This window comes from Chelmon rostratus, chromosome 2 (assembly GCF_017976325.1).
Source record: "Chelmon rostratus isolate fCheRos1 chromosome 2, fCheRos1.pri, whole genome shotgun sequence".
In the NCBI taxonomy this organism is placed as follows: domain Eukaryota; kingdom Metazoa; phylum Chordata; class Actinopteri; order Chaetodontiformes; family Chaetodontidae; genus Chelmon; species Chelmon rostratus.
In genome coordinates this window covers 25,751,271-25,769,085 of record NC_055659.1, presented here as the reverse complement: position 1 = coordinate 25,769,085, position 17,815 = coordinate 25,751,271, and the positions used below count along the sequence as shown (strand labels likewise).

The 17,815-nt window shown below is 44.6% G+C and overlaps 1 protein-coding gene across 6 annotated transcripts in view; it reads left to right on the top strand.

The window, feature by feature from the left end:
- The window catches only part of foxp1b (forkhead box P1b), a 148,784-nt gene that overhangs the window by 111,395 nt on the left and 19,574 nt on the right, over positions 1–17,815 (top strand). For 3 of the 6 annotated variants that reach the window (XM_041962654.1, XM_041962644.1, XM_041962689.1), the window contains 5 exons: positions 111–248; positions 515–625; positions 4,096–4,246; positions 10,655–10,844; positions 15,926–16,033. In XM_041962654.1, the coding sequence (XP_041818588.1) occupies positions 111–248; positions 515–625; positions 4,096–4,246; positions 10,655–10,844; positions 15,926–16,033 (698 nt within the window). The remainder of the gene's footprint in view (positions 1–110; positions 249–514; positions 626–4,095; positions 4,247–10,654; positions 10,845–15,925; positions 16,034–17,815) is intronic. The other 3 variants (XM_041962681.1, XM_041962671.1, XM_041962663.1) reach the window with 3 other exon arrangements.

Genomic DNA, 17,815 nt, shown 5'->3' with positions numbered 1-17,815 from the left:
CGTGTTTAGTGGAAGGTTTGCTTTTTGTTTCCTGCATGAATTCTGTTGTGGTTAGTGACTCCTGTTTTTTTTTTACGTGTGTGTGTGTGTGTGTGTGTGTGTGTGTGCAGGTTCCAGTTTCTGTGGCTATGATGACACCTCAAGTGATAACTCCACAGCAGATGCAGCAGATCCTTCAGCAGCAAGTCCTGAGCCCTCAGCAGCTCCAGGTTCTTCTCCAGCAGCAACAGGCCCTCATGTTACAGCAGGTAATGTACAACTGACATTCATGTCATGAATCATTTTGTCAGACAAGGCATCACATGTTTCGAATGATCGATGTGACAGTTAGCAATAAAAATCTTCTCCTGTGTAGACAGCGTTTCACAAAGATAAATTCACTTTGAACTGCTATTCCTTTCTCTTTTCCATCCCTCAAAGACAACATTCCTCAAAGTATTGAAAATTCTCAGTAAACCCTGCTGAGCGTATATGACTGACAGACTCGCACGTCGCCTTCCTGTCTCTTTTGCAGCAGCAACTCCAAGAGTTCTACAAGAAGCAGCAGGAACAGCTCCACCTCCAGCTTTTACAGCAGCAGCAGCAGCAACAGCAGCAGCATGCAGGCAGCAAGCAGAGTAAAGAGGTAGGCTGACATCACTCCAGCCGCCTGCCATTACCAAACCCGTTGGCCAGACAGAGCATGGAAGGCATGTGTGCTCCCTCCCTCAACCCCATCTGCTTCCAGACTGTGGTTAAAGCAGAGAGGGGAGGGGGAGAATCAAGTGCACTCATGCTTCTGATTAGCATGTCAGACTTGCTGGATAAATGGGAACAACTGACTGATACTGTGCTAAGAATACAGGCTCTCTTTTTCTGGAGCCGTCTCCACATAAAATGTATAACATTTTATGTTATATTCAGTCCATTGTTCTAGATTTTTTTCAATCCACGTAAACAAGTGTCCTACGCAACAAAGAGATGACCGTTCCTGTGAGTCTCGTGTAGGACATAATGAAAGGCAGGAGGGAGAAAGGCAGGAACACGGAGCACATAAATCTGAGAGGCTTTTCTCGGTAATTAACATGGAAATGGCAGAGGAAGAGAAGGCATGTAATTGTGAGATATCAGTGCAGAGAGCGCTCCCAGCTTTGTTGCCTGTGTAGAGTTTTTTTTTTCCTCCATCTTTCTCGCTCTCTCTCCTTCGCTCCCTCCACTACAGCAGGGCTCGCTCATAGGCAGCAGCTTAATGCGCGTTAATGACTGGAGGATACAGGCATCACTGTGGACAAAGCAAATTATTATTGTGCGGTCAGAAGAAGTTCAAAGACAATCTGGGAATTTTTGCTCTTGTCCCCATTGAGTTCCGTGTTTGGAGAGTAGAGGAAGCGCTGAAAATTAAGCCCAGCGTTAAAAGCACTCACACACACACACACACACTCAAACACACACGCGCATGCTCACACTCGCACACGTCCGCGTGCTGTCGAAGCTCCCAACTTCAAAGTCGTAGCTCCCTAATTAATGAACTGCGGGCTTCAGTTTGGACAAGTTGTGGCGTGATGCTCCCATAAATCAACATGACAGCAGAGCTCCTTGGCCTCAGATAGGGCCTGTCACCAAGTCGCATCTGATGTAAACACTGGTGGAGCAAGGGAGAAAAGAGGGGGGAGGGGGGAGGGGGGGTGCAAGGAGGTGCAATTGATCAGTTGAATGGAGCACGAGAATAAAAGAAAAAACAACTTTTGAAGCATATTATGTATGATCACAGGAAATGGATGCAGCCTCGAGAGGCTCTCCCCCTCTGCCGATGTTTTCTTTCTCTCCCCATCGCTCTCTCTTTTTTCAGTCGCATTTCTCACAGCCATCAAAAGACAGAATAAGAATTATGCAGTGACTCCCCTGTGGCTGCCAGACAATAACCCCCTGTTGTTGCTTTGTGCCTCTTTTATTTTAAAGACATCAAAATTTAGTTTTTCAAAGATCTTTAACTTTATATTTGAAGCTTGACAATAAAGGCCTGCCAGTGCCACTCTTTATCATTTGTCAGCGACTGTATTTTTCTCTCCCTCGTGCCACTTCTTGTTAACCTCTTATTTGGTCTATTGGGTCTGGGGTTTTTAATGTGTCTGCATGCTGGGAGCGCACAGGAGCTCCTGTCAGCTGATGGGACCAGAAGAAAAAAAAAATGTGAAGGGGAGAGTGTTAAATTCATTTGCAATACTCGATTTTTTCTTTCTTCCTTTTTTCTGAAAAGCCACCCTCTATTTATTTAGCATTTTGATGAAAGACATTGTTCCCTGTGAACTCCCACCCCCGTAGCACTATTATCTTTGTCTCGGGCTGTCAGGGAGGAGCTGCAGAACAGAAAGCCACTGAAGACATGAGAAACTTCTCACATTGATGGAAGGGAGAAAAGAACCAACCACCTTTCAGAGATAGGACGGATCAGAGAAGATCACAGGCTGCCTGCATCCTGCTCTTCACTGAAACCTCTGTTACCTCAATCCTCTCCCTCTCACTTTTCTCTTTGCTCATTCCTGGGTTAAATCGCACATGAGCCTGTGAACGAACGCGGTTACTCCTCAATTATGACCCGCCGCCATCCACTGTCAACGTGCCTTCTTCCCCTGATTGATCCAATGAGACGACCCTGCTCGCTGTAATAAACCACTGCTGCCCAGAGCTTTATTTTTAGTGAGCCAGTGCAGGAGCAGCAGGCAGGGTGTGGGGCAGGAGGAGAAGAGGGGGGGCGAGGAAGGGAAAGGAAGGCCGCTAGACCCTTTTGACAGGCCGAACGGGGGTGGGCGGAGGGGACGCGTTTTATCTGGCTGTTTCAGAGCCGCCAGCAAGTGACCTGACAGCCACGTTGCACCGAGACCTTTTTTGTATGCGCTCAATTGTGAGAAGTAAACAAAGTGGTGTATCCTGTGTTTGGTAACAGGGTGCGGTGCACAGCTTGGCAGCCCCTGCACTGCTTTTAGTGCCCCCTCCTCTTCTCCCACCCGCTGGACAACTGGCCTTGTGTACTCACAAACAGGCCCAGTATGCTGATGAGTCTCAGGAATGCTTATTTCATCTATAACTATTAGAAAATACAAGGCTCCCAGATAGATCTTGTCATTTAATTGGTAATGACAGACATTGTGGAGCTGTTGAGAGCAGGGACTGACGAAAGGGTTAAAAGTCATATCTCTCCTCTGTGCCCCTGTCATCAAGATAACATCTCTCATTTGTTTTGACTCATAGGAGATTGGGGATATTAGATAATTCCCTTCTATTTATTATTCTGACTTTGCCTTTTTCTGCTTTCCATTTTCTTCTCTGCTCTCATATCACTTTTTCGTCCGATCAGAGTTCACACGTTTCACTTAGCAGCGCCAAAATTTCCCCCCTAACCCCTAAATCAGTAAAGGCACACCGGCTTTTCATTAAAAACGTCTTGATGAAACAGCCGCAGCGCAGTTAGATCAACAAAACAGCCCACATCGCTCAGTCAGTCCACAGTGTGCGATGGAACAAAGCTTGCTGCGCAGGTTGGGGGAAGCGTGTATCCCTGAGCTCAGCGCCATGCCTGGGAGAGTTGTGAGAGTTGCTAGGGTGGTTATTAAGCACTTTGATTTAGTCACACGTTGTTTGCTGAATTATGAATGGCTGTAATTAAATTCCTGTGGCTCTTATTATGAATGATTAACTATGTTGTTTCATTGTTTGTCATTTGCCTCCCGACTCCTCGTTAATTAAGAGAGAGGGAGATGTATGCTCTACCTGTCTTAAGTGGGCCCAGACAAACCCACAGTAAAGGCAGAACATCTGAAAATTACACTGTGCTATTGTGTCTTAGCAGGACAAAATCCATTAGCTCTGTCTTAAACAAATGAACATGTTGTTCTAAAGTGATGCATTTTACAACCTGAACTATGAACTCTGTGGACTTTGAACTTAAATGTTTTTCTCCAAAGGTGCACACGTGAGTCCAATATTGTACAAACCTGAAATTCAGCTTTACATGTTTGCACCGGCTGTTATATATGTGTTTGCTGATGGTGTGCCTCTTTATCTTTGTGCGTGTGTATGTGTGTGTATGTGTGTGTGTGTGTGTGTGTGTACCACCAGCAGCAGGTGTCAGCACAGCAGTTGGCCTTCCAGCAGCAGCTCCTGCAGGTCCAGCAGGTCCAGCAGCAGCATCTGCTCAACCTTCAGAGGCAAGGGCTGCTCACAATCCAGCCTGGACAGACCGGCCTGCCACTGCACTCCCTCACTCAGGGTCAGTACCTAATATCACAGCGCTGTGCTCAACTACTGGCCTGCAGCACTTTGTCAGATCTCCAGTCCATCAGTCCTCAGCTGCTCAACAGGAGCATTTCTGGTAACAAAACAACACTGATACAGATGATCCAACACCTTTTTTTACCTCCAGTATATTTGGAAGTGCTAAAAATGTGTTTTACCGTTGAAGATTTAGCCCACTGTGAGTACACATTAGAATCTATGTTATAAGACAAAAGCAATAAGGGTTATGCTAATACAGCTGATATACTGATATACTGGACGATCCCGGTCTAGTATTTAAATTTATATACATTAATACAATATTGGTCAGATGATTTCCTCCACCTGGACACAGCTTGTGACTGTGTTTTTAGACAGGACACTTCTACTCAGTGCTAAAATATCTCAGCAGAGGAAGTATTCAGTTGTCGTGTAGGAGGATTTTAATCAACTGTCTGTAAAAGGTACAGTGACACCTGCTAACACATCTAAAATAATTTTTACGTGAGCTAGCTTTCATTTTAAGAGTCATGTGATCACGGTGAAGTTGAATGTTGTTTCACGGGCCTTTAATCTCCAACAGTTGTGGGAGAAACGCTTGACTTTTTTGGCACGCAGACGTTCCGGCGCAAACGAGGAGCAGCCTCACTGTAAAAACATTAGTATTCCTATAGGTCTTCAAAGACCTAAACCCCTAATGAGATTACTTTGACTGTCGTGCAGAGCTGTTGGTGTGGCTTTGGAGAAAGTCGGACGGTTTTCAGATAGCACTTTTTACAATAATCTATTTTAACCTTGCAGCTCGTGTGGGGATGTATGTTCAGAGCGGTTTGATCTGCTACTGTTTTTGCTCTGCTCTAGCATACCTGTGTAAATTTGCTTAGTCAAAGTGAACAATGCACGACTTCAGTATGTAACCACATACTGTACATGGTGTCACTGATTCAAGACACACCTACTGTAAGTCCTCACTCAACAGCTCTAATTTACTAAATGGCATCGTATACCTCTCGTCAGAGTCTGTTGTTTACTGCAGCATTGCCTTTTGATTCTGACATGTTACACTTGGTTCAAAATCATCCAGACATTGAAAGTAAAATTCCCCACTGTTCAGAAATGGAGATAGACTTTGATATCCATGCTTTGCCCTTAAACTCTCTGTCCTGTGTCTGTGATTGGCATCCTGGTGGCAGTCTCCTTCAGCCTGGAGGAAGACTGGATCTATTGTTCGTAAACTGCCCGTGAACTTGTCATTGTGAAACCGCCTGTTACTTGATAGGGAGTCAATACTTGTTGTTTGGCCAGGAAGTTTATTTCTTTATTTATTCTTTAATATTTTGTTAAGGAGTGGTCGCCTTGTGACAAAGACGGCGTCACAAGGGTTTTAGAACATGACATAGACTATTCATTCCCGGCTAAGACAAACAGTTTTGAAATAACAAGATAAGGGCGATAAAAACAGGAGGGTTTTGGGGGTGCTTAGGTAATAGGCAAACACAAACACGGTTTGTACAGTGGTGTTATTGTTTGGACTGGGTATGGAATCACTCATCCACTCGCAGACGATTGCCACGGGCACAGGCGTGGAGCGCTGCTGTGTTGTGAGTGTGCTTTGCTGAATTGCTCTGTGTCAGATGTCTGGCAAACACACACACCCCTTGAGTAAAGCATTATATAGGTGATATGACTAGGTACTCTTGATGGATTTCACAACAGCCTCAGAACATCCTGTTTATACTGTGCTATCATCAAATACCTCCAAGGCATCTCACCTCATCAAGAGAGTGGGTCTGTTGAATTTATTTATTTTCAGCTTTCACTACACTCTTACACTTTGTTGGAGCTGCACAGCTAAGCCCATTAAAACATTTAAATTATTACTTGCATTAACAGGGAGGATTCATGTATCACTCCACATATTTGATGTCTTTCTAAGTTGGATCAGCAAATGACAAATACAGTGCATTACCATACATAATAAGGTTTAAATAGACACAGTTAAATTACAGAGATAATGTTTTTAGATGAGAAAATGTCTCTCAAAGAACTGTGAGATAAAATCTTACTTTTAATTCTGAGGGAGTGACTTCCCACCACCAACAATGCATTGAAATGAATTGCACTCAAAACTAAGGGGATCGTTTCTTGAAGGTGCGGCTTGTAAAAACATTTAGGATGAGGAACTGAATGTCCCATGTACAATTACTGTTTTGTTTCAGTTTGTCACGACCAGTCAAACCTGGTTAGTTTGCTCTCGCAATCCATCGATGGTTAACTCTGTGCCTCCGACAGCTGTTACAACACTTAGGCTACTGCTTCAGGCCCCCAGTTTGTCTTCCTATTCTACACATTTTCTGCTTGACTGTTTGAAGTTATTGATGACCTTTCTGTTTTCCACATCACTAAACTCTTTCATGCATCAGTGGGCCAGGCCTGTGGTGCTCAGATCTAATCTGCAATATTCAGCTAGCTGTTAGCACTGCGTTGGAAGTGATGAGTTGATCTGCTCTGTTTGGGTCCTGCTGATTATGGATTCAAACTTGGAGACAGTAAATTGGCATGACTTTTTAACTGATGGTTTTTATTTCTTTCTTTTCAAAATGTAGATATCAGTTTAATTATTTTAAAAATCCACCGTTATCACACGCGATTCACGGTATCCTTTTTCATGTGCTGAGGAACAAAAGGTTGTCAAATGAGAGGTCACTGTAACAGAGTAATTAAAGAGAAGTATGTGTGAAATGTGCCGTTGTGTTTAAGGCACCATGATGCAGTGTACAGCTCATTTTTATATCAGTTTCCTGCTCAGTGACATTGTTGGCTGAGACAGATTCATCATAGTCATTTTTTTTCTGCCAAAACGATGGACTGAAGGAATGCAATTGAATTAGGTTTTCAAAAATTTGATAGCACTAATTAAGTATAAACTTGTAGATAGGCATTTTGAGTGAAAAACAATTGCTCACATTATCTGGAGTATAATTTGTTTCTCTTGTCGTAAATTCTTTTGACATTAATGTTCAAAGTGTTGGAAGCGGCCAGACGGTATCTGTTATAAATTATAACAATGTGTTTGGGGAGGATATAACTCTCATAAATATAAATTTGATCCACCACCACCCCCCCCTTTCCCCGTCCTCACAAAAAGCCTGTCCTCTTGACCTGATAAGTGAGTCAGTGGTTGCTCAGGCTCATGTTGCTCAGGTGTTGCGTGAGTGTGTGTTTGCATGTTTATGCACATGCATGGCTGTGTGTGTGTGTGTGTGTGTGTGTGTGTGTCTCACAGCGGTGGGCAGTGTTTGTGCACATCCCGGCTAAAACGGCCGCTCGCCCTCCGAGGTTGCTCTGCAAGAGAGTGAGTTCTTGTAGCTACACAACATCATTTAAGCTGTCTGGGAGCAGCCAGGGGGACAGTGACAAGACAAATTTGTCGGTAATATGAAAGCAAAGAATGTGGCGAGCCATGAAGTGCTCACAGAACAGCAGCACATCAGGGACAGCGGTGGGTAATGCGGCTGACCTGTCAGTGATTGATACATCCAGCAGCGGGCTACCGGTAATAGTTCCTGCAGCATTAGGACAGGACATATTTCAGGCCTAAGGGGTGCATATCAGCAGGCCAGTGATTACGGCAACATAAACAGGGGTGCAGTAAAGGTCCCAGCCTAACGGAACAATAAACTAATAGCGATGTCACTGTCCCCCCATGGCACCGGCACTGTGTGTGAGAAGTAACAGCTCGGTTTAAAGAGCCCGGAGCACTGGGGGCCATTTTTTATTTGGGGGATGATGGCCTGCAACTGATGTCATTATGAACCTTAAATCAACTTTCTGCTTGCTTGAACATGGTCACCTGGGTACAGGGGGACAAGGACAGGAAAAGGTTGAAGAGCTCGGCCTGTCTCGGTGCCAGAGCTACCTGCAGAGGTAAAATTGAGTTGGGAGGCCGGTGATCAATCAAGTGTCCCAACAACATACATTTTTTAGAGTGCTTGTCCGTATTTCTCAGTCGTAATGAGTGGAATAGTTGTGTTGAAAAATGGAAAGAGGAAAGATAAACCAATCCGGCATTTAAAGGATGGACAAACTGCAGACCCAAGAAAGAGGATTTACAGATCAATGTCATTACGTGTCCCACAGTAATCAGATGGAGAGAAACTCAATGTAGTTTGTCCAAACACAAAATATAATACCCTCTGAGACATTTGTGTAATGATATTTTATTGTCATTTATGTGGAATCATGAGCCATAGCTGTTGTGGAGTTTGAAGAGGTTAGGGTTAGATAGGAGTGCAGAGAGGGACGAGGCGAGCAGAGAGCAATAAAACAACGGACTAGATCCAGAAAGAGACAGCCTGGTCCCACTCCGTTACCTCTCTCATCAGACCGGTCTATCCGCTGCGGTTTCATCCGAGTAAACAGCGGTGTCGGGGTCACCAGGACTGCTGGGTAATTGAGCCAGTGTGGGCCGCCCTGTCAAGCACATCGGCTAAAAATACATCGCCCACTGTCACCGGGCACCAAGTGGGGGGAAAATGATTGTTCCCGCTGTCGGAGCGCAGGACACTCGCATCACCAGTGACCTTCCGCTTCCAAACCAGCCATCGGAGAGAAAAAAAAACACAAAAAGAGAAGCGAAAAAGTCTCCATATGCCATCAAAACAACAATGGCTCCTTTGATAATGCAACTGGAAATCAGCGAGCAGCGGATTAGCATGCTGTAACACAGAGCGCAATATTAAGCATGTTTAGCCTGTCATGGACGTGCACTTCGATTAGGGCACATCAAGGCATTGAAGAGAATAAGGGAGAATACAGGCAGGCAGAATAGAGCGAGGGCGCTGGAATATTCGAATGAGGAAAGACGCTCCTTGGAACGTGGAAAGGTTATTGATTTGTCCTGTAATCATTTCCTGCTCTTTGATATGCAAACGATCTAGTGTGAATTTACAGCAATCCTATCAGACTCATTTCACAGTTCTTAGCCCCTGCGTCTCTCTGGAGTCCTCCGCCTCATTAGGCCAATGTTCTCCATTACCAGCATAATTAAAATCTTTAGTAGCTTATCAAATTAAAAATATTTTTGCTGATCGTATTGAGATCTTCACCTCACAGTTATTTTCCACAACAGGAATAAATTAAGACTAAGCATTTTGCACACAATGTATTACAATCTGGTGCTTGAAAGGAGCACTTCTGGTATCTATAGAGCTGCTGATGAGAAATGGGGAGGGGGGGGGGGGGATCCGGAGAGTATAAACCCAAGTAGATAAGCATGTGCAAATCATCTTTCATTTGCCAGTGCTCATTTTGAGAATGGATTTAATTAATTGTAATGTTAAACGAGTGGTCTTGCCCATTTGGTCTGTGGTTTAATTCACCACATATCCGAGGGCTGCTTTCACCGTGCTCAAAACATGTGGCTTATTTAAGCACGGATTTGAATACCCAATACAAATCCACACATATTCCACTATTAGATCTTTCAGCATGCTATTAAAACCAGTGTTACCCAGAGGCAGTATGTTTTTGACTGAAAATACAAATAGCCACAGATTCTGCACCCATGAGGCGTAATCTTATTTTACATATCAGCTTTATCCTCATTTGTGTCAAATGAAAGCAGACTTCTAAGGCACAGTAACAGACTCGCTACAGATGGACACGTAGAAATTCTGTGCCAACAAAGCCTCTCTTCTTTCAGACGTGGAAAGAGGGGTGCACAAACGCAGCATTATGCCTCTTCGTCCCGACTCTGGCCCTGGGTATCAGGATCGCTGTCACTCACAGGCAGAAAAAAACACGCACTCTGTAGACGTGTTTCCAACACACAGAAAAATGTCTTCTGTCTTCAAGGGATTTTTTTTCAAAGGGCTGTGTGAGCTGCAGTGTGCTTGACTTGTTAAATGAGGTTTAAGTCTTCTGTGTCAATTGGAGGCGGTGCAGAGCTTTAAGTATTTTGCACATTAATGCGCTTTTGAGAATATTACCCCAGGGTCCTGTTTCTCAAGGAGGCAGGGGTGGGATGTTTTCTAGTGTTGCTATTGTAAACTTTTTGTTGTGTGTGTTCTGCACATCTCTGTTGTTGAGAGAAAATGATGGTGATTATTCAGATTTCATGCCTTGTCTGGATGTTAATTATTTACTCTGGGCATGAAATTTGCGTGAATGCCAGGGATTTGTGTATACAAACACGCTTCAGATCACAGGAAAAATGGGAGGGAGAGAAGGAGGTGGCGGCGAGAAGGGGGGGAGGCAGGAGCTCTCAGTGCATTAGCCTGTAGTGGAATATTTTCTAATTAATACTCGGCTTTGTTTACAGACGCTTTGATTTAATTAAGTGATGAAGAAGAGAGTTGGATTAGCTGTTAATTGATTTAATTATCCAATTTGTTTGTCTCAGGCATGATTCCAGCAGAGCTGCAGCAACTGTGGAAGGAGGTGACAAACGCTCACGTGAAGGAGGAGCACAACAACAGCAGCAACAACGGTCACCGGGGCCTTGACCTGTCATCCCCGGCACCACCAAAGAACCCACTCCTCAACCAGCACGCCTCCACCAATGGGCAGTACATGAGTCACAAGAGAGAAGGGTGAGTCCCTCCCTCCGCATGGTCCTTCTTGTTTCCTTTCATTTGCATCTTTTGCGTGCTCTCACATATAACACGGGTCAGTGAAGACACACAAGCTTGAAGTGAAGTGAATCAAAGCACTTTTCCTGATGTTAATATAACCTACACCTGGTAATTAAACTGGTCTTCACTGTCATCTTTGTGTAAAGGCCCGTGTGCCATATATTCCCATTTAAAATAGCCATTTCTCACAGGGCCTCAGTTGATGGACATGTCCCTGAAGGATGTGCATTGAGATTTCTATTAATTTATAGTTTGTAAGTATTATTTTCATTAAGGTCACTGTTCTGTGTGCTGGGGTGCAGCTGGGGATTTCAAAGGAGTACCTGGAAGGAACACAGGGATTTGGAGAAATGTGCACCATACTATTAATGGGGGGGGTCAGGGTATTGGCCCCCTCCTGCCATTGTTTTAGTTGCACGTTGGGAAGTGCAGCTGTGACTTGAGCGCCTTGCAAACATTCAAATCACACAGTGTCTTTCCAGAAAGGAAAAACACTTCCTCGTATACTGGGAACTTGTTGACATCTAGAATCAACATGATCATCACCTGTCAGTTCAGCAATAAAAAAAAGAACAAGAACAACAAGCTATTGTGTGCTAGAAACAACAAACCCTGGGTGTATTGTATTTCTAAAACTGGGATGAATCATCTGTGAAAGCCGTTCGCTCTCTGAGCGGCGTGTCTGTGTCTTTAAGGAAGGAATTAATTTGGCATCTTACACATTTGCTTGTTTTCTTGCACCAAAGCCTGATCTTTGAACTGCTAGTGAGGAGCCTCCAGGCACCATGAGCTCACTGCGTAACATCTGACTTGTGTTTCAGTGATCAAAACCTACGCGTCATTATGAAAGCAATGCCGATGAAAACATGTTTAGCACAGTAAACCAGCAGGCCTTTGGAGGTGAAGAGGGGCTGCCAGTGAAGGGCTGGGGGGGGGGGGGGTGAGGGGGGGCGCCCGGGGGGTTGTAAAGAAGATCTGAATGACTTCGAGAGGGAATACTATGATTCATTGATGGAGCGATAGAAACGGAAAGCCGCTATTTCTTTTCAAGCGGTGGTATGGGTTTTAAACAGATTCGTATTACCTGTACAGACTTATCCTCTTTTCAAAGTTATCTTCCAGCACAGACACTGGAGAAAAATAAAAGAAAAAAACAGCGGTTACTTGCTCCTGCGGTTGACAGTATCCACAGGCTTCCAGTCCTTCACACAGTGTCTGGCTGAACGTCTGATTTCTGTGCAGTTGAAGACAAATCGCAGGGGAGGATATTGACTCGCTCACTCCATCACACGTTGTCGCGTGCGAGCAAACGAGGTGAGCATCGATGGCAGGAAAAGGCAAGAAGCAGCCTCAGCTGAGGGCTCCATGAAACATCGGAGAAGACATAACGCAAGAGCTGGCAGCCCCTCTGCCTCGCACTGACTGTCAGAGATTAAAGAAGATGTCAACAGCAGTTTAACACAAGCTTAAGTGAGGAAGGCAGTCTCAGTCTGAATATTCTCGCAGTATCTTAGATCTGTCAGAAAACCCAAGCAGGTGATTCTCATCCAGCCCATCTGCTCGAGGAAGCTCGAGGATTACCTGCGCGGAGTTTCAAACGTGCAGTCGCTAAGAATAGATGACTGATACAAAGTGAACACAAAACATTCCTTATTAAATGCTGAATGATGCTAATTTAGATTCACGCAAGCAATAATCCTTTCTTGTGTTAATTTTGGAACGCTCGAATCGCACAACTATCAAGAGCATTGTTCCCCTCTTTTGATGATGCAGACTCAATTCTAATCAGACTCCATGGGAAGAAAAATGAAATATTATTAAGTATGATTATTCTAAGCAAGGCTCTGAGAAAACGTCTGTGTTATAATCCAGGGATTTGAATAATCAGGTTGAAGATAATGGGCTGGGCCGGCCTGGGCGTAAATAGAGAGCATCCACTCATCCTCCCAGCGCTGAACTTAATGAACTTTTAATTGATGCGGTTTTGCAAGTCCTTTTGTCATGCAACAGAAACAAGCCTCTCTGCTGATGGGCCTGTTTTCCCGACTGGCTTCAGATTGGTTTACAGCAGGCCCTAAGTACCATGTAGTTAGTTTCATGTGTCATATAAAATCTGCCCAGGCACAACGACGCCTGCAACTAAAACCTTAAGTGCATCCACAGGAATCACTCACCGGCTTTGCACTTCCGTCTTAAGGAAGGAGGAGAAATTCAATCACTGCCGGCCTGACACACCGAAGACGAGGCACGTGTTCCTGCTTTTACTTGTCTCAAAGAACACTCTGGCAAGGCGGGCTGGGATTTCTGTTGGTCTGAATAACATCCCTGATATGACCAGGGCCTGAGTCACTCAATCTGTCAGTCCGTGTTGTTTCGCAGCCCACGAACTGATGCATAGATAGAGATATACCCCTGTGAGCCAGGTCATCTTTATTCAATGATTTGCTTATTTAAATGAAATGTGCCTGATCTGTATCTGACACAAATTCCCAATACAATGCTGCATCAGCTTTGTACGGGGGAGCATCCTCACAAAGCGCTTGGCCCACTTTACTTCCCAACAACCATCAGTAACCACAGCTCGGGGACTGTAACACAGCAATCTGTTAAGGAGATAAATGATCAGATTTGGCACAGCACTCCCATCTCTCTTGCCTTTCATTTGTCTTACACCGGAAAAAAAAAAGAAAAGATAATTAAATCATTTAGGGTAAACCATGCAGTGGCACAGAGAAGACGCAAGGAAGGGATTGAGTGTAGGGCCTAGAGAGTTAAAAAGAGGAGGGTAGCTAGTGTGGATGGAGGATTGAGGGGGAGGACTCGAGGGAATAGGCTAACATTAGCACCAGTGGTGAGGGGTAGCGTTGTGACTGGCTTCACACGTTGCGGCCAGACTCTGACCTAGCACGGTGGACATCAATCCCTCCACTTTCACTGATAGATTGAGCCCGTCAGCGCACAACGCTGTAGATCATGACTTGTTTATGGCCCGAGCATCTCATCAAAAGAAGTGAACTAGAAAACAACTGGCTGGCAGCTGTCAGAGTTATACTGTACTGTAGATGTGTGCTGCTCCTCCTGTCTGTCCAAACACAGCGTGCACTTTCTCTGTCGGGGTCTGTAGGCACTTTAATGTTCCTTCTCCTCTAAAGGAAGCTGATGGTGCGGTGTTCCTCATCGCTGTTACAACATCATTAGAGTGTTCTTCCTCAGGGCTGCCTGACAATAATAACATCCTGACAGACCTGTCATGGGTGCAAGTCAAATTTAACGCAAGGCAGGGAACTGCAAAGCGGTTTTCCTTTTTTTTTTTTCTTTTTTTTTCCCCCCTTCTTTCAACATGTTCACAAATGGGAGAAAACCCCATGAATCCTACACTCTTCTCCTATTACACTAATGTAGCTCATTTGGTGTAAATTCTGTCATTTACTACTGTTTAGCCATCCACCGTTTAAAAGGGCTCTTCTGCCGCCAGCCCCTCACAGCGCTTTGTGCTTACTGATTCCCAGCGCACTCCACATTTCAATATCTTATTAATACAGAATTAACCAACAAGCCTGCTCGCAAAGAATTAAAAAAGGATCTCTTTAAATTAAAAACCAGCGTTACCTTCGCCAGTCCACACATTTCCTTGTTAAAAACTCATTATAATAGGTCTTCCGCCATCTATTTATTAGCTGTATCAAAACAGAGGTCTTAATGTGAATGCATAATTCATAATTGAATAAAAAAAATTCAGACTTTTGAAAGAGGCAGGAAAAAAAGCTGCTAACCACATTCATGAATGCTTGACTGCTTCCTAATTGCAATGCAATTATCACATGTTATGAACAATGTGAACTCTTAAGCAAGTAATTATAACACAAGGAAACCTGTGACGACCTTTAAAATTTCCTACTTGAGGTACAGCTTTTCTAACATTGATACAAATGAGATTTTAATCTGAACATCAGCTTGTTTAAACCAGCAAAATTGGCACACCATGGTTAGATTACGTGCTTTTTTTTTTTTTTTTTTACTGATTCATTTTTACATCAATTTCTTAAATCACAGCAGATGGATGATTGGCGAATCAATGCAAGGTGTTATTTTTCTTATTTATTCTTCCTCTGTATCCTTGAGGACAATCCCTGAAGCCGTAGCATTAGACGTTATCTCTTATTTAATGTATGTGTGTGAATGAAATTTCAGTGGTCGGAGTTATTCCCAAAACGGCAGCACAACACATTGTGGTGTAATGAATCTCCCTACCTGACCTGTTGTCTTAGAGAGCAGGGCTCAGACTGGAGGAGAAGCAGCAGCGCTGTGCTCACGAGCCACCAGAAGCACAGGTGGTAGCGATATAGGACAGTCCCCCAGGCTCTTGTTGCTGAAAGTTGTGTGTCTTGTGTAGTGCCTGTGCCCATATGGCCGCCTGTCTCGCTTTCTTAGCAGACACGGCCTCCGCACAGGCCGCTTTCTCTCGGCGCCGATTGTAGTTAGCTGTGGTTCCACACCTCTCGCCATATGGAAGATGTTGTAAAGTTTGTTTTTCAGGGATGTTCCCGCTATTTAGACTGATTGTACGAAGCCATACGCTCCCCACGGACGCATGCTTGTCAGCCCCAGGTGACATGGATTGGTCAGTATATAAATTGATGCCAGGCGGGGATGTTTACAGTTTGTGCACAGCGTGAAAGTGCCTGATGCTTTCGGGGCTTTCACGTTGCGGTGCGCGCTCCTCCAGGTGGGCCCTGGGACGTGATGCGGCAGGCGGCGCAGGAAAAGCAGCGATTGAGGCGGACCCCTAGCAGCCTTGATCAAAGTGAATTGCAGCATGGCTCAGTGATATTAAATAATTACATATTGATTTGGTCGTGCTTTCACAACGTGAGTCCCCTCTTTAAAGAGAGGAGCAAGCAGAGATCACGCAGGTACACTGAAACCATCCTCTCTGATCCCTCTTCATGTTATGTGCCCACAGGCATGGAACTGTGTTTGTGTTGCAGAGAACCTGAAAAGCTGCTTTTGTTAATAACCATCTCTCATTTCTCTTTTAGATCCACGCTAGACGAGCCTTCCCACCACAGCCACCCCCTCTATGGTCACGGTGTTTGCAAGTGGCCTGGATGTGAGGCGGTGTTTGATGATTTCCAGTCATTCCTCAAGTAAGTAAAAGCCGTAGTCAGAGGTGCGTTTTTATCGCAGTTTGTTTGTCCTCGTGTTGGGTCGATTACATGTTTTGTGACCCCCGGCGACTCAGAGGCACTACAGGTGCAGCTGGTTGTTATTCCTGAGTGTGGGTGCCTGAGTTGGCGCTCTTTTGACAAGGGTACCGTGGCGGGGTCTCCTTCTGAGAACGGCATGGGCCTCTAATTCCTGTGATAAGTGCAGTTCCCATGGTGACGGGGGCCGTTTTTCCCAAACAAACAACGGTAGGATGTTTATCTGTGGCAGCCCGCACTTAGGGCGCTCTGCATGCTTGCCCTTGTCACTGGACAGGGGGATTGGTGTGTGTTTGTCTTTTTCTCTGTGGTTTATTTGTCTTTGCCTCTCCTCTCTCGTGCTTTACTTCTTTGACTCGTTTTCTGGTTTACAGCGTTGTTCGTTTTACTGCAGGCCCACACCTCAGCGCTGTGTTAAAATGAGCCATGTACACTGTACTTACAGAGCTCCAGCTAAGTCAGTATCACCTGCTGTGTGGCATCTTTCCAGTGTGAACAGTGTAACAGGTTTGACCCTGTCCAGTCTGACACAGGGCTTTGTTTTGCGCCGTGTTTCTCCGTTTGAGTCAGGCCCCTGGTTTACTAATCAGCCCTGTGTGCAGTGCGCTCCGGGTAATCCAACACATAACAGCGCCATGGTTACGGAGAGGATGAAAACATCTGCATTGTGGCAGCAGATCAATGGCTCACTGTCACCCCGGATTAGACGCACTTTAAACAAGATATGACACAATTCCATTATCCTAAAACAAGCACTCAGCAAGCACACAGTTCCTCACAGACGCAGGAGAGAAAGGTGCTGCAGAGGGACGCCTCACAGGCGGCTCAAAGTTTTGACTGTCTTTGTCAACATTTTGAATCCTCTTTCGGTTTTTCCATCGTTTACTTCAATCCACTTGGAGCGCGGTTTGCTTTAGGAAAGCTCATCACAGCAGATCGTGTGGTAGTGCAGTCTCTGTGCAAGATGAAAACAAGGCAGTTATGTGTTTTTATTTTCATTTAATAAACATCCTGTGACACATAGTTATTAAACCACGTACTGCACGCCTACACTTTCACACATAGACAGGCATATTTCAGCTTTGGGAGTGCCCCCTTAAATCCATCACTATTTATTGTATTCTGACATTGCCTCACCCTTTGTTTATAGAAGAGAGGGGAATTAAATTCAGTGTGCCCGGTAGAGCTCTGCCTTCAAAAGTCTCTAAGTGCACTCTGCTATGTTTTTACAAGTGTTTTTATCATGGCAACATCTTGTTTACTTTAGTTGCCTGCTCAAACTGCTTGGAACATGTTAAGAAAACATTTGGGGAGAGTCTCCACAAAGCTGCCTTTGTTTAACAGCAGGCAAGAGTGCGAGCAGCTCACCAAGGTGTTAACTCTCAAACCCTTAAGCACTTCCACATGAATCCCAGCAACTGATACCGTGGGCCTCCAAAAACAATCAAAAATAAAAATAAAGAATACATCAGCCTTTATAATCCTACAAAAGTCTCCGAAGGTTGGGAGAAATGTTGGAAATGTAAGTGAAGAGAGGTGTGTGTCTGTGTGTGTGCGTGTGTGTGTAGTCAGCAGAACACAGTGTGCTGTGTACCAGAGAGAAAGAAAGGTGAGGAGGACTCTAACGTCAACCAGATTTCAGCTCCACATGCCAACATTAACAACTAACACGGGGCTGAAATGTTGTTTTAAACTGTGTGTGTATTTATTCTATCTTTTAAAGAA